The sequence below is a fragment of the Chenopodium album genome, chromosome 6, assembly GCF_948465745.1.
Source record: "Chenopodium album chromosome 6, dcCheAlbu1.1, whole genome shotgun sequence".
NCBI lineage: Eukaryota > Viridiplantae > Streptophyta > Magnoliopsida > Caryophyllales > Amaranthaceae > Chenopodium > Chenopodium album.
The window spans coordinates 63,386,389-63,406,459 of NC_137839.1; the positions used below are offsets into that span (position 1 = coordinate 63,386,389).

The 20,071-nt window shown below is 35.5% G+C and overlaps 2 protein-coding genes across 2 annotated transcripts; both read left to right on the forward strand.

The window, feature by feature from the left end:
• Positions 1–9,544: 9,544 nt before the first annotated feature.
• On the forward strand, positions 9,545–10,459 carry LOC145637040 (uncharacterized). The gene has a single exon (XM_081688555.1). The coding sequence runs from the start codon at positions 9,545–9,547 to the stop codon at positions 10,457–10,459; it is 915 nt and encodes a 304-aa protein (XP_081544681.1).
• Positions 10,460–11,280: 821 nt separating this feature from the next.
• On the forward strand, positions 11,281–12,282 carry LOC145637041 (ATP-dependent DNA helicase pfh1-like). The gene has a single exon (XM_081688556.1). The coding sequence runs from the start codon at positions 11,281–11,283 to the stop codon at positions 12,280–12,282; it is 1,002 nt and encodes a 333-aa protein (XP_081544682.1).
• The last annotated feature ends 7,789 nt before the right edge of the window (positions 12,283–20,071 follow it).

Consider the following 20,071-nt stretch of genomic DNA (forward strand, 5'->3'; position numbering starts at 1 on the left):
GATCTCGATAGTCGACACACATCCTTACCCTTCCGTCTTTCTTTGGAACTGGGACGACGTTGGCGACCCATTTGGGGTATTTGGATACCTTGATGAAACTTGTAGTTATCTGTTTTTGAACTTCTTCTTTTATTTTAAGGGCTACGTCAGGTTTCATTCGACGCAACTTTTGTTTTACAGGTTTCATTCCTGGAATTAGTGGTATAGTGTGTTGAGCTATTTCTCTATTAATTCCTGGCATATCTTCATATGACCAAGCAAATACATCGATAAATTCTTTAAGTAAGTTAATTAAATCGGTTCTTTCTTGTTTATTCAATGTTAATTCGATTTTAACTTCTCTTTTATGAGTTGAATCATTTGAGATATCAACTATTTCAGTTTCTTCGATTACCGGTGTTTTCTTTTCGAGTGTTTCCATTGCTTTAATAATTTCTTTGTCTTTTTCATTGTTATTTAAGCAATGCTCGTCATCTTGGGTTAGAGAAGAACACGAGAAGTAAGGAGAATGAGAAATATTATTATACTCTGAGATCATTACATCAAAGAGTGATATGTCCTCAGGGACTGGATCACTAACTATCCTAGGAGAAGAAATAGGAGGGGGAGGTGTTACTACTAAAGACATAGAAGACTCTAAAGGGAAAGACTCTGACTCAGACGACTCTTCAAACATCGGCCCTTGTCCTGTCGTGATGGATATCTTCCTTCCGCTTGGAGTAGTCACCTTGATAGTCTTGCGCCACCCTTGTAGTGATCCTTTAGCTGGAGTAATTAGCTTTGAGGGATCAAAGCTTTCACTTTGTAGGACTGTTTGAATGAGCGAGGAGTTATCCTCTTTATAAGTTGGCTCATTTTTTTCTCACCCAAACAGTAATCCCATGACATTAAAGTCAAAGCATGGGGGTGCTTTCTCCTTGTGGACAGGAGTTGGGATTTCATCAGTGAAGTAGCAATCCAAGAAAATCTCAAATCCCGGTTGCCTTATGCCGTTTACAACAAATGGCTCGGGAAATTCATGGCATGGATAGTCCTCTCCTTCTTTTATAAACTGACCGTTAAGCGTAAGAGGGTACTGATCCATTGGAATTGCTTTCTTTTGAATGCGAGCGTCCCTACGTGCTTTTGCCTTTTCCTGGGCTCGCTTGAGATCTTTCCGAGCCGGTTCGAAACCAAGTCCGAAAGTGTCTAATTTAGGGAGGCCAGGTAATTCCAGCGGTTTCGACGTTCCTTTTGTCTTCCCTAGGGTCATCCCAGGAAAGTGTCCTTGTTTCTTTAGCATGGCATTGGCAAAGAGGGTTCCTTTCATCCTCCTGGATTAAGGAGACTTCTTCGGTAAAGCCCCATAAATATTCATCATCCTCGTCGTGCTCCACATTAATGATTGGATTCTCTATGGATTTGATTCTCATAGGCGAAGCATCAATAGTGATTGGAATTCCCCTAACTATAGCTTTAACTTGTTGGTGGAGAGATGAAGGGACGGCCTTTAGATCATGAAGCCAAGGGCGTCCCAACAACAAGTTGAATGAAGCTTTGATGTCTACTACTTGAAAGTAGTAGCATGTTCTATTGCTCCTGCCGTTACATTTAGGGTAATCTTGCCAAGAGCTTGACGACGAGTGTTGTCGTAGGCCCTTATTCCTTGTGTAGATGGAGTTAAATCTTCGTCCCTAATGTCGAGCATTCTCGCAGTTCTAAGTGGACAGACGTTGATGGCCAATCCATTGTCTACGAGAGTCATAGGAACATTCATCCTTTTGCAAACTACTGTGAGGTTTAATGCCTTGTAATGTTTGTCACCTTCTGGGGGTAAGTCTTTGTCAGAAAAGGTGATCAAATTAATCGGGGTAGGAAGGTCACTTGTGAGGAAGTTGGCTAATCCCTCAGGAGTAGTGTCAGAATCTATCCCAATTTTGTCCAAGGCATTCATTACAGCCAACCTATGTTCTCGAGATATTGCCAGAAGCTTCCACGCATTCATCTCAACCTTTGTCTTCTTAAACTGCTTAACAATGTCATTGTCTTCAATGATAGGTATGGGAACTTGTTGTGTGGTTGGCATAGGTTGTGTTGAAACGGGAGGTTGCATTCTCCCAGATCTTGTGAGGACGTCTATCGATGAGTTTTCTTCAGCCCAAATGTCATCTGTGGTGTATGACACAGAAGGTGGAAGTCCTACTAGGTCTTTTAGATAGGAATCTTCTTCATCACTGTCCCAAACTCCATTAATGGTTGCATCTTCTTCTTGTTGAACTTGGACTAGTTTCTCTTCATCAATCATTTTCTGAACCAAATCCTTGAATTTGAAACAGTTTTCTATAGTGTGAACCCCTAATTGACGATACTAACAGTAATATCTATCTGTCCTTTTCAACGATTCGAATGGTCTCGGTTCGAGAGGTTTGATCTCGCCACTCTCGGAGAGCATTTCGAACATTTGTGCATATGGGATCCCAATTAGAGTGTAAATTCTATTGCTCTTCTTGGGTCTTTCAGTGACTTGTAAGGGAAAATTCTTTGCCTCATAAGTCGTTCTCTTGCTAACTAGAGGTGATGAGATCTTATTAGCTTCCACAAGATCTTGAATGAGGTTTTGAAACCTGTAGCATTCATCAGTGGTATGACCGTTTCCTCGATGGTATTTGCAGTAGGATTTGGGATCCTACCTTGGGGATCGCTTTTCTAATATTGGATCCGCTGTTGGACCAATAGGTTTGATTAGTCCTTGATCATATAGATGATCAAAAATAGCATCATAGGTCATTCCTATGGGTGTGAAATCTCTTTTATCATTTGGAAGTGGAAGCTCATCATATTTCTTATGGAGTTCGTTCATAGCTCTGAGAGCTTCACGTAGTAATTGCGATACCTCCCTCATAGACAGTGTGAGCAATTGTATATCATCCTTATTTGCCGGTTCTGGAAGGTTATCCTTGACATCGAAAAAGATTTCCTCTTCTTTTTCTATGGCACGAATTTCTTTGACAGGTCTAATGAGAGATGAGGGGTCAACCTCGTTTTCCTCATCGGAGATAGCCAGGGTATGAGCTAGAGGTGCATTGTCAATGCTTGGCTTCTTACTGGAAGGGGGCAACGGCAGCTTGTTGCTGTCAATTAAGTCTTGGATAGCTTCTTTAAGCTTCCAACAGTTTTCGGTGAGATGGCCCCTACCTTGGTGATACTTGCAGTGTGCATTGGGGTTCAAATTAGCCGACCTCTTCTCAACTGGTGGGTCCCCAAATGGTCCAATAGGAGTTATAAGACCTTTTGCATTTAATCGATCAAATGCGGTGTCATAACTCATATCATGCCAATAGGAGTGAAGTTTCTCCTAAATGGTTTCTTCTGTCCTTGATTGTTCATAGCAAGGACTTCTCCTAAATTAAAGGTGCTAACATTGTTTGAGTGGGCGGTTTTGGAAGAAGAAGGATTGTCGTTCTTCTTTCCTTTCCAGCCACTATTGGAGTTATTGTTGGCAGCTTTTAACTTAGCCAAGTCATCTTCAATATTAATCCCAATGTCATAAACGGCCTAGAAGGTATGGAGATTATTTTGATATTTGAGATGCTTGGAATATTTTTCTTGGAGATTTTTTATGAACAGCCTCATAGATTCTTTTTCACTTGGCACCTCAATCATCTTAGCTGAGGTTTCTCTCCACTTGTTAAAGAAAGAGGTGAAGCCTTCATTCTCTTTCTGCTTGAGGATTTCAAGTTCCCTATGGTCAGTCTCGACTTGAATGTTGCACTTGTACCTATCAACGAAAGCGTTTGCTATGGACTCCTAGGTTGAGGTCTTTTCTTTCTCGAGAGAAAAGAACCATTGTTGGCAAACGGTCTCGAGAGATAGTGAGAACAGAGAGGGGAAAACTTTCTTATCGATACCCTTCATACTCATTATTGTTTCGAATGCTCTTAAATGAAAGTAAGGGTTGTCAGTTGCTCTGAATTTTGGGATGTCGTTGGCGTTGAACTTCTGCGGAAGAAGATCTTTGTCCACCGAGACCCCTTGTGATGTAAGCTCTTGAAACTTGTAGTCTCTAGACAACTTGCTTAAACTCTCTTGCATGAGGTCCATCTGTTGTTGCTTCACGGGATCATCGATCTTGAGTGCGAGAAACTTCAGTGTCTCAGTTACGGTAGCCAGTTGGTTCTTAAGATCATTGACTTCTTCTTGTGTTGCCATTATAGTCTTAGCTTTCCTCTTACGAGCTATGGGTTTGTCGAAAAGTTGGACTTGTACGAAGAGGTTGTCTTTGATTAACCGTCCTTCCTTTCTTGACCACGCGCTGTAAATTAAACCATTTTGCGTTTCAATTACTCGACTCGAATCAACTTGACTTTACGGTTTATTTTAAGGAGGGAAAAAAAAGAAAAAGAAAAGGGTGCATATATTCTTTGGCAAAATAATGTACATATTTTAGGGAACTAAGTATAGTTTATTTTATTGGAGGATTAATATCCGACTTACCCCCTTAAAAAAAATGACGGGAAAAAAAAACACGCACACAAGACTCTCTTAAACATGGTCAAAGTATGTGTATTGGTGTGTGCGTTGAGTGTAAGTGACATGCTTGGACTCTTGTGTAAGACCATGGGACTTAGTGCCTAAACTCGATCATTGACTCAAATAAATACTATTGACAGCAAAAATTAACCGAATTAATTAGAAAATTGATTAATGACCCTAGGTGATGACTCGACTAATAATCCGAACTGTCAGCCAAGCAACAGAACTGGCGTCACACTGTGGAGCTTGGCGCCAGACGACAGAGCTGTCGTCAGGCGCTACACTCCATAATGTGGAGCTATAGCTCAGACCTTGGCGCCAATATTAGAGCTTCGGTCTGGGACTGTTTTCGGTGTTATTAGTCAATTAGGGTATGCCTAAAGTCGTACTAGGTCAATTCAGATTAAAATATTAGACTTTATTGACCCGAATTAATTAATTAATTAATTAATTAAATAGGCGAAGTTCTTTAAGTCATTAATTTATTTAGTCTCAACACAAGTCAACAAACGGTTAAGAGAAACATAGAATATATATGCACAACAAATAATGCACAATTAGTCAAGTAGGCACAATATGATGCAATGCGTTTGCAACCTAACCATGGCTCTAGTTCTCTAAAGTTCGGGATATGGGTTAGTCAAAAGAAGGTCCATGGTTAATTTTCCGGATGCACCGCGCGGAAGCCTAACCGTGAAGGGTTGGCGAGAGTGGATGGGACACCGCGAGTTTAGAAAAAACTCGCTTCCATGGTTTGGTGAATTCAACATCTCGGATGTACCCTTTGTTGCACGGAGCGTTCAATCGGGTAGATGGAGCATGAATTCCCATAGGGTTATGTCCATATGTAGAACACATATGGGTTTCAGGAAAGTGAGGAAAAATTCAATCAGGAAGTAGGATCGAGCAAACAATACGAAAAACCGGTCGAAATTAGAACGCATATTTCTGGCTCGATATTGGGGGAAATTGGCGCCAGCAAACAGAGACTGGTGCCAGATTTTAACTGTAGCGCCTGGCGCCAATACTGGCGTCTGGCGCTACAACTAAAATACAGGCGCCAAGCTCTGGCCCCTGACGCTACTTCCCACATGCCTCAGCAGCTTTCAGTGCTCGATAAAATTTTCAAGTTTCGCACGGTGTTATTTCAGTCCTAGTTGTGAAAGACATTCCTCAAATTTCCTACGTGTAAAATCCTATGTTTTTAACTCATTACGGATGTTCTTTCCAAAGAGATCTTTTTTATGCATATGACAATAATGTTAATCAAAATTACGCACATGAAATACTTGGAACTTTTCGAGTCTCATCCACTCATTCTAAATCATTGCCGAAACAAATTCAGGAATTAAAATAGAAATCCTCCCCAGCGGAGTCGCCAAAAACTGTAGGGAATAATTTCAAGCTTTAATCCCACTAGCTTGAGCCCCACTGTGGTCATACACTAAAGTACGGTGGCGTCCAAAAGGGAAGAAGATAGAGCAAAAGAGTCGCCAACAAGTTTTAGGAACTTGTAAACCGTTCATAGGATGAAGGTTACACCCCTTAACGATCCAAGAGATCGTCAACTCCATAAGGTCTAGAACCAAATAAGGGTTCGGGGATGAAGGTACAAATCCAACCTAAAAGAGATTGAACCTGCCCTAATAATAGGCCTCTACTTTATTCTGATCGTATGCATGTGCGTTTTTTAATTAACATGCAATCAATAGGTTAACCCTAAACCTGTTTAATCTATGTTGGTTGAATTTAATGCACAAATAAACTATTATTGGCGATCACTTGAAATTATAATCATAATTAACCCTAACAAGATTATTAATTATCTTATTAAGCATGATTACAAGTAAAAAATCCCTTTAAACATGCAATAAAGGTGTGATCAAGCAATAAAAATAAATATCAAGCAACAATAATAATCATAATAATAATAATAATCATAAATAAAATAATCATCATCATCATCATCATAATAATAATAATAATAATAATAATAATAATAATAATAATAATAATAATAATAATAATAATAATAATAATAATAATAAGAATAGTAATAATAATAATAATAATAATAATAATAATAATAATAATAATAATAATAATAATAATAATAATAATAATAATAATAATAATAATAATAATAATAATAATAATAATATTCATAATCATCATAAATTATAACAATTATAATTATAATCATGTTCATGTTAATATTAAAGCATAATAATAATAGCAAGATCCTAGGCATGATACTAACAAGATTAATAACAAACCCTAGCATGTCACTAAGCATTAAAAATCAAATCTTTAACCCTAACATGATACCAACAATCATAAATATTAGGAAGAACATAAAAGGCATCGTAACAATCATATTTAATATTAAAATTACCCTAGACATGATACTAGGAATATCATAATAACAATGTAAACATGATTTCTACATCATAATATCAATCAAAACCAATAAAGTACTTACTTCGATGCCTCGTACCTCTTTCTAATAACAAAATACACATGTTAGTAACTTCAAGGAAAATAATAATCAAAACAATTAAATCAAATAATTAAAATAGAGATTTGGGACCAAACCCTCAGAAATTAAACCTTTCACGTTTAGGGTGAAGGCAACTTCGAATATGGCTAGGTGTTTCTAGATCTTGTGAATGCGGAATTTTGTATATGAAAACAAAAATAGTTGAGAAAAAGAAAGAAAGAATTGAATGATTAAGAGAATTAGAGAATGCTAATTAAAACTGATTGTAGATGATTATCGGTAAGAATTGGTGAATTGGTGAATGAAAACGGAGTTTTTAATACGTTATTTATAGAGAAAATCAGCCAAAAAGATAAAATAAACAAAACAGAGTCCGACGCACAAAAAACAGAGCTGGCGCAAACCCTGGCTAACTGGCGCTAGGCACCAACACTGGCGCCAGGCGCCAATGGCTAGCGCCAGGCCTGGTTCTAGGCGCCAAAGCCTGGGGTCAGGCACCAAGCCTGGTTTTAACGCGTTTTCGAAAATCAGATAAGTTTTCCGTACTGGAGGATAAAATCATATAATTTCCTCGAAAATGCTATTTGATTTTAATTAAAACTCTGAAAAGTCAAAAAGTCAATTTATCAATGCTAATTGAATTAGGAATGAAAAGAACATTCTAGAAGATTCTAGAAGACTAAAACCATTCCTAATTGCATTAGGAATGATAAATCACATTAGGCCCTCCCCTAGATCATTGGGCCGCATATAAGGCTCAAACCGGGCCCAGTTTAGTAAATTGGCCATAACTTCCTCAATATTCATCGGAATTGGGCTTATAATATATCGTTGGAAAGCTCTTGTCAAGCCCCATCCAACTACACTATTATTGGACCCATATCATGGACCAACAAAACTGGATTGGCTGTTTTCTTAAAATAAGTTTTCAAAAACAGAGAGAAGAGAAAAGAAATTAAAACTTTCCGCAACACTAGACTTTCCACACTTTCACTTCATTCAATTATGATTCAACGTGAAAGTTACTCATCACTGGGTTTGGTTTTGGGGAGACACAAATGGGTGTCTACAACAGCAGATTGTCCTAAGGCAACAATTGGTTTGCCACTGCCTTTAGGCCCTTTGCCTTTGGGCTCTTCATATTATTGCAATTACTGTGGTGCCAAAAAATTTGCAACAGAAACTGTGAAGTTTTGTTGTCGATACAGAGAGATAGAGATTGTTGTGAATGAGTATCCTCCTGAACTTGTACGGTTATTTACATCTGAGGAAGAAGATGTAGTACATTTCAGAACGTATGCTCGTTTGTATAATAACTTGTTTGCATTTAGTTCGATTAGAGGAAATTTTGATGCTAGCACATACAAAGGAATATACGTGTTTAAGTTGCATGGGCAACTTTATCATTTCCTACCCGATTTGTTGCCTGGAGATGATACTCCAAAATATTTGTAGTTATACTTTTATGATGGCCAGCAAGAGGCATCAAAGCGTTTAGGTTGTTTTCCAAAGTTGCGGGAAGATATCATTAATATTCTTATGCGTGTGTCAGAGCTGAACCCTTATGCTTGTTTTTTTCGATCTTTAAAAGGAATTGAGGTTTTTGAAGATACACGGATTCTTCTCAACCAGCATACTATACCTGATCAACGTGTGTACAATGTTCCCACAAGCGATGAAGTAGCTGTGATATGGATTGAGACTGCATCGTCAAGTGAGAGCTACGGTCCTCACATCCTTGTTTATGGTAAATCTGCTAGGTCTCATCGGATTTATCACCACTTCGGGTGTTATGATCCATTGCAGTACCCGCTACTTTTCCCATTTGGAGAGTGTGGGTGGAATCATGGTCTTAAAAAAAAGTCTTGTACGGGGAATGGACAAGTTGTCAGTCAATCAGATCCAATTATGAGTTGTGCTGTGCAGAGTGCTGATGATTTACTTCAAGAAGAAGCTTCGAGTATGTATTCTTTGTCCAAATCTATTAATTTTTTGTATTTGCTTTTTTGGGTACTCTTTTGTGCTTTCTGATGAGATCTATAAATGGTAATGGAATGAAATAATTTTGGTTTTTTGGCCTGTTTGTGACAGCACTTTTTTATGTTTGTTTGTGGTTTAGGTAACATATTTGTGGCTATCTGTTTAGGTTTATTTGTTATGCTGTGATGGGTGTTGATTATATGGATGATTTTATAACTACAGGATAATATCTAAGAGGTGGACCAGAGCTGATAATCTTATTTCGCCAAGAGAGTATTATGCTTACAAGTTACAGATACGCCTTAGTAATATGTTGTTACGTGGTGGGAGGTGTTTCCAGCAATACATAGTTGATATGTAAGTAAAGGTTGAGAATACACAACTTGATTTTTTCCGCAATAATCAAGACAGTATTAGAGCTGATTTATATCAAGGTATTCTGGATTCTGTAAACAATGGAGAAACTCTTGCATCTAATGTTGGTAAAAAGGTTATTTTGCCTCCAACATTTATTGGTGGGCCTCGGGATATGAAAAACGGTATTTAAATGCGATGGCGTTGGTGCAGCGATATGGGAAACCTGATCTGTTTATAACCATTACTTGCAACACAAACTGGCCAGAAATAAAAAGCGAGTTGGCTCCTGGAGAGGTTGCTCAGGATCGTCCTGATTTAGTAGCTCGGATCTTTCACGCTAAGTTATTGGCTCTTAAGAAAGAAACAATGGATAATATGATTTTTGGTGAGGTCGCTGCACTGATTTATGTAATAGAGTTCCAGAAAAGAGGGCTGACGCATGCACATTTCCTTATTATCCTTAAGGGTCAATCAAAACTTAAATGTCCAGCAGACTATGACAAATTTGTCTGTGTAGAAATTACTTTAGTAGACAATTCATTGTTGCGAAAGATAATGCTTCGGCATATGATGCATGACCCTTGTGGTCAGTTAAGCCCAAAGTGTTCATGTATGCGTACAAATGGTAACAGAGCATTGTGTAAGTATGGTTATCCAAAACACTATTCACAGGAAACCACAACTAATGATGAAGGGTATCCTACTTATAGGAGAAGAAACACTGGTGAGCAGTTAAAAGTAAGAGGTGCTATGCTTGACAACAGGTGGGTCATTCCGTACAACCCTTACCTCTCTGTTCTGTTTGATTGTCATGTTAATGTAGAAGTTTTCTCTACGATTAAAGCGGTTAAATATTTGTACAAGTATGTTTATAAAGGGCATGACAAAATTTCGTATAATGTTATGCCTGCTAATGGCGATGCTGTTGATGAGATTCAACAATATCAATCTGGGAGATGGGTTTCTCCTTGTGAGGCTGCTTGGAGGTTGTTTGCATTTGATTTGTTTGAGATGCATCCTCTTGTGCTCCTTCTTCAAGTGCATCTGCCTAACCAGCAAACACTACATTTGCATTCTCATGAGCGATTAAATGTTGTTGTGGGAAATTAAAAGCGCCATCGAACTCAGCTAACTGAATTTTTTTCCATGAATGCTGCTGTGCCAGGAGGAAATGGCTATTTGTATAGTGAATTTTGTGAGCACTACACTTGGTATGCATTTGCTAAGAGATAGAATCAGCGTGTTAGAGATAGGTTCCAAGTTGGACTCTTGGCATTTGTGTTTCTTGTTGAAGGAGAGCGATTTTACTTAAGGTTATTACTTCTGAATGTCAGAAGTCCTACTTCATTTGAAGCACTCAGGACTGCCAATGGTGTCTTATGAAAGAGCTTCTAGGAAGAAGCTGTTAAACTTGGTTTATTAGAGCAAAATGATTTGCCAACTCTATGTATGACAGAGGCGTGTGAGGTGCAAATGCCAGATGCATTACGGCGCCTTTTTGCAACGCTCCTTGTTTTTGCTCAGCCAAGTGATGCTTGTACGTTGTGGTCTTCATTTTACTCTGACTTGTCTGAGGATTTCAGGCACCAGTTCCCAAATGACTTAGTTAAGGTTCAGAGGTTGACTAGGAGATCGGTTGAGCAACATTTAGAGGTGCTTGGTAAATCGCTTTCTGAATATGGATTAGGCAACATGAGTGAGGAACTTGATTTTGAATTTAGGCAAACTAAGGATATTGTTGATGCTTTAGATGCTCCTATTCCTGAATAATGTTTACATTGTCATGGACAATTAAATTCAGCACAAAGAGCTACATTTGATGATATTATGCAACACGTTCATGAAAACAAGCCAGGAGCTTTTTTCATAGATGGGCCTGGAGGTACTGGTAAACCTTTTTGTACAATGCTTTGTATGCTGAAATCCGGCTAATGAAAAAGATTGTCTTGCCTACAGCTACGTCTGGGATAGCAGCAGCCACCATTCCTTCTAATCACACGGCGCACTCTAGGTTCAAAATTCCTATAGATTTTGAAGCATCATTGGCATGTTCAGTGCCAAAACAAGGTAGTTTGGCTGCGTTACTTAGAGAAACAACTTTGTTTATTTGGGATGAAGCTTCAATGGAAAATAAAGAAAACATTGAATCCTTAGACTTGCTACTGCAAGATTTGTGTGAGACTAAGTCCTTGTTCGGTGGCAAGCTTGTGGTGTTTGGTGGTGATTTCAGGCAGGTTTTGTCAATAGTACCATGGAAGACACAAAGAGAGGCGGTTGAAACAAGAATTGTTAGTTCATATCTATGGCCTAAGTTTAAAAAGTTTGAGTTAACTGATAATATCAGAGCTAAAGAGGATCCTGGTTATTGCTCCTTTTTGTTGTCTTTGGGAAATGGTGAATTGCAGCAGTCAGAAACAAGTTATGTGCAGTTGCCTTCCAAAATTTTATACCCAATTCCCGCTGATGGGGATCCGGTTAAAGAGTTAAAAAGTAGCACGTTCCCAGAAATTGGTACGGATGAATTTACTACAGAGATATTTAGTGAGCGTGCTATTCTTACTCCCACGAACGATGATGTTAATTCCATTAATACAATTTTGATTGACTCTTTTCCTGGTAAACCTATTGTTTACAAGAGTTTTGACACCATTTTGGATGACATGTGCACTGTGTACCCTACAGAGTTTTTAAATAAGCTGTGCCCTGGTGGAATGAGTCCTCATGAGCTTGTTCTCAAGAAAAATTGTCCAGTGATTTTGCTGAGGAATATCTTGCCATCTTCTGGTCTGTGCAATGGTACAAGGCTCATCTGCAAAAACTTCTATCCAAATGTCATTGAGTGTGAAATAGTTGTTGGCCATTATAAAGGGAAGACTCATTTTATACATAGGATTAATTTGAGGCCGTCGAATGCACCAGGATATCCTTTTTAATTCGAACGGAAACAATTCCCTTTAAAGCTTAGTTTCGCTATGACAATTAATAAATCGCAAGGTCAGAAACTTAGTCAAGTAAGTGTACATCTTCAGAGACCGTGTTTTTCTCATGGACAACTTTATGTGGCCTTGTCTCGTGCAAAGATGGCAAGCAAAGTATCAGTTTACACAATGATTCCTCCTGCACCATATTCAATTAGCCATACGAAAAATGTTGTTTCGTATGATGTTTTGCATTTGGCTGGCATAATAATTGGTCGGTAAATTCAAGTGGCGTGTTCAATTTTTGGCTAATTAAGGTTGATCTTTGTTTAGAAACTACATTGGTGTTTAGTTTTGGCGTTTTTGATTTCTCACTGAATATAGGTTTGATTTTTAATGAGACTTGCTTGTTGTCAATGATTCAGAAAAAAAGTTTGTTTAATGCTAACAACTTGGCCATCTGTAGCAGTTTGTTATATCATAAACTAAAAGTATTTAAAGGTCTTGTTATGGAACTAATGTTTTATTTGTAAATAATAGGCTTTGTCGTGAATAACCTACAGGAAACAATAAGTAATTGTTAATAATTTTGTTTCCTGGGTTTTATTTTTAAAGGGAAGGCTAATGCTATGAATTTATACTTTACAGTTATTAAAGCATATAAGTAGTCATACTACGGTGATTGGGTGGGTGATGGGGTGGTTAGTGTAAGAACTCTCCGAACTGTACTTTGTATATATTTTTTTTATTTACTTATTGATAATTTCCTTTCCTTATATTGTATGTTCGTTTTAATACCGTTATTCCTTGTATAACAGTACTATTTACTAATTTTTTTCTCTTTCGTTTGCTTTTGCTATTTCTTGGAGGAATAATCTTATTCTTTATGGTTGTGTTTTGCGATATATAGTTAGGTGTGCTTCAATTATGAGATCTCTATACAAAAATCCTTCTTATTATCTCCGTTGCAGGTTATGCGCAACGATTAGACATTTCCCTTCTATACCTTACGTTAAATTGTTGCACATAACCTATAAGGGAAGTAGTGTATTAAATTATAATATATTATGTGTATTGTTTTAAATTAGCTAAGGATGGTATCTTAGATGGAAAAATGTAATATTAGTTTTGTAGATGAAATTTCATTTATATGTCTCTAGCTGTAGATATAATTGGTAAAATACAAGAGAGATGAAAAATCATAAGGGTGACAAGTCTTAGTTATAATTGTTTTTTTTTCTTGGAAAGTAACATAGCATAGATAGTACATAGTACATCTAGATGAGCCATTCCTGTTAACTTGAAACACTGTGCATAAAGGATACTTGTTTGCAGCACCATAAAGGTACACTTTGGGTTGCTTGTAACTCAGAGTCTAATTTGCTGTGTCACTTTCCTTCTTCCTGTCATTCAAAAGGAAAAAATCATTAACACTGTAGGTATCATCTACTACTCTACTAATTGATAAATAAATTCTTATTGCATAAATACTCAAGCTCCCGACAGTAGATCGATAGTTCCTTGCAAAAGGTGATTGCTTGGATAACAGGTACGAAACATTTGAATTTTGTAGGTTTTTCATTTCATAGTGTCTTTCCATTTGTGGGATATGATTGATTAGTTGAATTAATTCTATTAGAGATGTTTGAATTTAGTATTTTTGTTTGCCCTTTGTCTGTCAACATTGGAATATTGCTAGATTGTTGATATAATAGAAGCATTTGGTATATTCGAATTCATAGCTAAAGTGTTTTTTTGTTTGGAGGTTCTGTTTTGTACGTATAGTTTATGAATAGTATTGTTCCTTGAAGTTTTCTTTGTTTATGCATAAATTCATTCATTAAAATTAAGCGGGCAAGTGATTTAAAAAGAAATCTATAATTTATGTATTGCTTAAGTCATTGTTAAAATGAACATGTTAGATTAGCAGCTGCAGTTTATGAATATGTTAAATGTTGACCACTTAGTGCACTATTTTGCGAATTTCAAAAGCTTGTTTTTGCTAATATTTGCTATATTGTGAGATCAATATTGAAAGAGTTTATGGAGATGGAGCCTGCAAGTGTGTGCTTGGAAGAATTAACTCCAGAGAGTAGATTTTACAAGATCAATGTGATAGTTTCTCGGAAAGAAAGGCTTCAAGTAGACAGGGAAAAAAGAATTGTATACCAAAATTTCATTCTTGAGGATGCTAAGGTGAGTATTACTTGTGTAACATATTTGACAAACTTTTCAGCGTTCTAACAAAACATAAAAGCATAATCTACTTATGTATATTTTTGTTTTAGGTCATTGCTCAACAAATAACACTAAATAATGATTTTAAGCTAATTCTCTGTGTTTAACAAATAGTTTAGCTAGCTCATTTGGCTTTTAAAATTGAATTTCACAAGTATGTAATGTAATTATATTGTTGATTTGTGTAGAATTTGTGTGCTTTTGGCGAGATAGTTCCTGCACTTTTGTTATATTGGTGTAGCTTAGATTAATATAGATGCATTTATAGATGACAGTTATGTATAAGGAGTCTTGGTAAAAATTTAGTGGAGTTTTTATTGGACAATAGATGTTGTATCTGATACAATATGATAATTGAAAAGTGAGGGGGAGCTAATTAATCAATCATATGTGTGATTGTGTTTGTAATATGATTTGATTAATTTGATTTGGTGAATTCAACATGCTATGTAGCTACTGGCCCATTTGAATTTCACATGTTGTTTTATATAAATTATTGGTCATTGTTGTTTAATTGAACAACAAAATTCAATGCACCTTGTTTGGGGGAGATCAAGTAGAGGCTTTTGAAGGTGTTATAGAGCACAAGGAACAATATGAAATATCCAATGCTCCTATAAATGTGATAGAAGAGACATCTGAGATCGACTATGGTGAGTTGCCGCTGCAGCTGACTATTGATCAAGGAACTACCATGCGGCGGCTAGATGCAGCTAGTGGTGTGGTTCCACCCGATTACCAGCCACTTGGGGACATTCCACGTGACATTGATGCAGCTGGCAAATATGGTTATCTGTTTTCCCTACATATCACATTGTATTTGGTTAATGATTTTATTATTAAGTAATTAATTCAATTAATTGGTGTTTGTTTATAGATGTCGTTGCTGTGATTTTATTTGTTGAAGAACGACCTCGTGAAGTTATTTCTTCCAATGGCAAGATAAACTATGTTCGTGAGATAGTTATTACTGATCAAAGGTTCTAAACTTACCGATTGGTAGCTTGTGATACATAAAGCTTAAATTTTGAGCTTAGTTACTTTACTAATATGTTATTTGACATGTGTATGCAGCAATGTGCAGCCAGTCACTGTTTTTGTCTGGAATGAATTAACTGAAGGAGAATGTGAACAGCTACGGGATTGAGCTGCAGCATTCCAGGTTGTGGGATTTACATCTTTGAGGCTTGTTACCCGAAGAGGTGATTTCACATTGCATCTGCGATTTTAGAGCTTTATGAATCGATGAAACTGTTGATATTGTATATTATCTTATGCAGGTTTTGCATTGAAATCTGGAATATCTATAAGGATCATCCATAATCCTAAGGGAGACCGAGCTAATGTCCTTCGTGAATGGTAAAGTACTTATGATTGTTGTGTGTTAAATTGGTTCTAGAAAAAAAAAGGAAAGAAGATTAAATTAGGTTCATGTTGCAGCAATCAGGACATATTTATATATGACCATGCTCATGGATAAACAAGCTAGAGTTCTTCATGTGAGGTATCCATCTAATGACAAAATGCTTCTAACAATAACTGAGGTTGATCTTAAAAAGATTGGGCTTTCTTTACACTATTTGTCCTTTACAATTCATCTAGATTTGAGATATATATAATGTGTAGGTTTAATTGTGAGGATGTTATATAGGCATGTAATGCTGTGCAAGACGAGCGTTTTTGGTTAAGAGTGACAATTCCTTATCTCGATGTGAACAAGCTTCATTTATACGTTGGCTGCAACACTTGCTCAGCACCCACAGACATTCCGGTTGGAACACACTACCAGTGTTCTGTGTGTAAGAAGCATGATCGTATATCTTCTCACAGGTATATGAATACAAGGTGATGCGGTTCCAAGGCATCAATATTGTTATTATAATTATTTTTATTGTTATTTTTAGTTTATTATTAGATGACCGAATTTATTAGGATATTTTTGTTAGTTTAATTCGGTTAGTATAAGATAAGCTTAACTTTAAAGATCATATTTGCAAAATATTATCTTTACAAGTTAGAGTTAGTTTCCTAGTTAGATTAGAATTTGTTTTACCGATTTTTAGGCTAATTATTTAGCTTATAAATACGTGATGGTGTTTAACGAAAAGTATGATTGATTGATTTGAAATTTATAAAGTTTTACGTAAGCTTGTGCTTGTGTATTCTTGGCCTAGTTTAGGTTTTAAGCTCGTGTTGCTTAGCGTTTCTTGACCGAGACTCAAGATTCCAAACCTTTCAACTGCGATTGAAGGTTATATCCATCAAAATTCATATCACAAGGATATTAAGATTGAAAATTACGTAGATAATATAAGGTTGTTTCCATTTAATGAAGGTTGAGCTGGTTTGTTTTCATGAGAACTGCATAAATTATTGAGGATCTTAGAAATTCAGAGTAGATAAAAGAGGCATAGCGAGAGTATTTTAAACTATTGTATGGCTGGTAAACAATTTTAATTACTTTCCTGTAGTTATTGAACGAAAATTTTGGGGTAGTTGCTATCATCTCTGTATAAATTATCTGTGCACTTAAGAAGTTTGTCAATTTTGAATACAGTGGACTATAAAGATATTATGTGTTGCTTGATCAATAGTGTTTATCTTGAATTTGAAGCCACGGATGGAACGGGAAGGATGTCGTTCATGGCTTTGAATGATGACACTGAAAGCTATTAGGAATGACTGCCTCAGAAATTTGTTCTTGTAAAACCACTGTGAGTGTAAGCATTATTCTTTTTTGTTATTTTAGCATTCTTGTATTCTAAGGCTGAATTGTTACACTTGATTTCAAGGAAAAATGTAATTTTGGCTTTCTTATTTGATAAATTAAATCTTTATAACTTAAATTACATATGTTTTATATTTCACATGACCTTATACATTACATTACCCTTTTAAAGATTGTAATTTGTTAAGCATATCTTGTTTTAGATTCAGTTTGCTGGTTTTTGATAGAATAGTTGCCTGAAGAAGCTGTTGCTTGTTAAGTTTTCTTGCCACTTATTATACTATATATATGTATATACAGTATTGGATGACTAATACATAAATGTTTTTATTTGATAGGGAAATCTAGCAATGCTTGACTACATTCAATTTTTAGTGGAAACCAAATCAGTGCTGATCAAAATTGGACCAACCCTAGACTTGTCGCGGTACAATGTATTTAAGTGGCAACTTAAAAGTCTAGAGGTTGAACGAACAACACCTAATTCCATTGTGAAGGCTACGTTAAAGAAGCTAGATGAAGAGGTCAATGATCTACTTGACAGATCTGAACAAATCAAGTATTCAGAAAACAAGGAGCTTGTTGTATTCTACTCTAAAGAAGTTCCTTTAGCATCCACAGCAGCAGTTGTGGGAGCCAAACCACCGAATAAATGCAACCCGGCATTAGTTATTGAAGATTCAAGTATTTGTAAGCCACTGCCTGATTACTGAACCATTTAAAACAGTCTGCTGCCTCTACAGTTTCTGTTCTGCAGGTGGTAGAGAAGAAGGTGGGTGTTGCCACTCCTGAAAAAAAAGAAGCTTGCATAAGTGGCACTTCTGCACTTACTTCTGATCAGTCTTGAAGTCTTTTGGTCCTTCAAATGATGCCTTTTGCTAAGCAAAATAATCACATTTGCAGCTCTAGCACAGAAATTTTGGATGTAGTTGCTTTGTTAACACTGTGCCTTTTGTTGTCGTATGCTGCAAAACTAATATTGTGAATGTAGTTTACCGGATTTTGCGTGTTTGAAAAAAACACATATAATGTTATGTGTTTAAATCAAACATCCTTATATAAAACATTGTTCAGGTCTTTTTAGGTGTTTACATGGAACATATACTTTCTCTTTAGTATATGTTCCTAAGAAAGACTTTTGTCTTTAGCTATTGCAATGTATGCAATTTCATTATGATCATTATGGATTTTGAAATTTGACATAATGTTATATTATCACTTTTATATATCATGGTTTCAAAATGTTTTCTAAGCATAACATATTTTTGGGTTCTTAAAGTATATGTTCCTAAGAAAGACTTTCTCTTTAGCTATTGCAATGTATACAATTTCATTATGACCATTATGGATTTTGAAATTTGACATGTTATATTATGACTTTTATATGTCATGGTTTGAAAATGTTTTCTAAGCATAACATATTTTTGGGTTCTTAAATTGAGTTTTAAAAAATTACATTACTTTGACAAAAGCAAAAGTATCAACGTTACATTTTAAAAAACATATATAGGTAAGATACTTTTTCAAATTAAATTAGACTTGTGTGATTAAAACCTTTAATTATTTAGACACTTATTACAAATAAATTATTCAAATTATTACAATTTTAAAATTACGATTTCAGTTTTTACAAGATTTTTGACAATTACTTGGGTTAAGTGTTATTTTATTTTATTAAGATTAACCGATTTACTAATATTGTTAAATTATGTTTTTATTACAGTTAGATATAACAAATTATTTAATTATTTGTGTTAGTGGAAAATCCAATATCATAGTATACTTCAGTAGGAATCAGACATGGGGAACAAGAGCAAGTTATTTGTGATTTAACTTTCGTTCTTATGTGTTAGTTCTATGTAGATCATTAAGACATCATTTGAAATCTGCATGATTAGTTCAAGGTCATTTTGAAATAAAGACAATTTCATTTTCAAATTTATTTCAAAAGATATCAAATTAAGTTTTTTTCAAATAAGTAATTTTGATATTTTAAAAACGTAATAAACACTAGCATATATGTTTGTCTAAAAGTTTTGTTGCCTATTTGCATAAAGTAAAACACTTAATTTTGAATATCATAAAGAACACAATCTCATTATTTCAAATACAAGTTTTTAACCACCTCTCTAAGGTTAGGTAATAGTATTTGGAGTTGTACACTAGCAATTTTTCCAAAGAATTAAGTAATGAAGAATCCAGTTTTTCTTTTGCAATATCTCTTTTTAAGGAGTAGTGTACTTACCCATAAATAATAGTACAGAACATCTTTTTTAGGAATAATGAATAATCAAAGAATATTTAAAGTACACTACTCTTTATCTTTATGTGAAAAGGATAAAAAAGAAATGAAAATAAGGATCTCATAATTGTTTAAGACAAAAAATTTACCTTACTTGTAGGAATGGACTAAACTAGCTTACACCTATCAACTAATCATTTCTACTTTTTCTTATAGAGAAATATAATTCCTACAAGTTAATCTGTATTGAAGTATAGTTATCATATCATATGTATTTATGCTTTATTGAATTAGTTTATCTCTATAACCTTGGAGTTAAATTAGACAAATAGGAATTGTATTTTACATAGGGTTAAAAAGATGTTGTATTTGATATGTGGCAAATCTCACTTTAATGATTTTTTGATTTAGAGTTAAATTAGACGAATAAGAATTGTATTTTACGGAGGGTTAAAAAAATGTTGTATTTGATGTGTGGCAAATCTCACTTTAATGAATTTTTTGATTTTTGTGGGAACCTACTACAATCACGCTTTAAATTATTGCTGGTTATTAATTAGCAATTTAAGATTGGATTAATAAGTTTTAAAGATTAA

What these genes read in the sequence shown, in the direction of transcription:
- LOC145637040 (XM_081688555.1), top strand. Translation starts at nt 9,545, where the DNA reads ATGGCGTTGGTGCAGCGATATGGGAAACCTGATCTGTTTATAACCATT.
- LOC145637041 (XM_081688556.1), top strand. Translation starts at nt 11,281, where the DNA reads ATGAAAAAGATTGTCTTGCCTACAGCTACGTCTGGGATAGCAGCAGCC.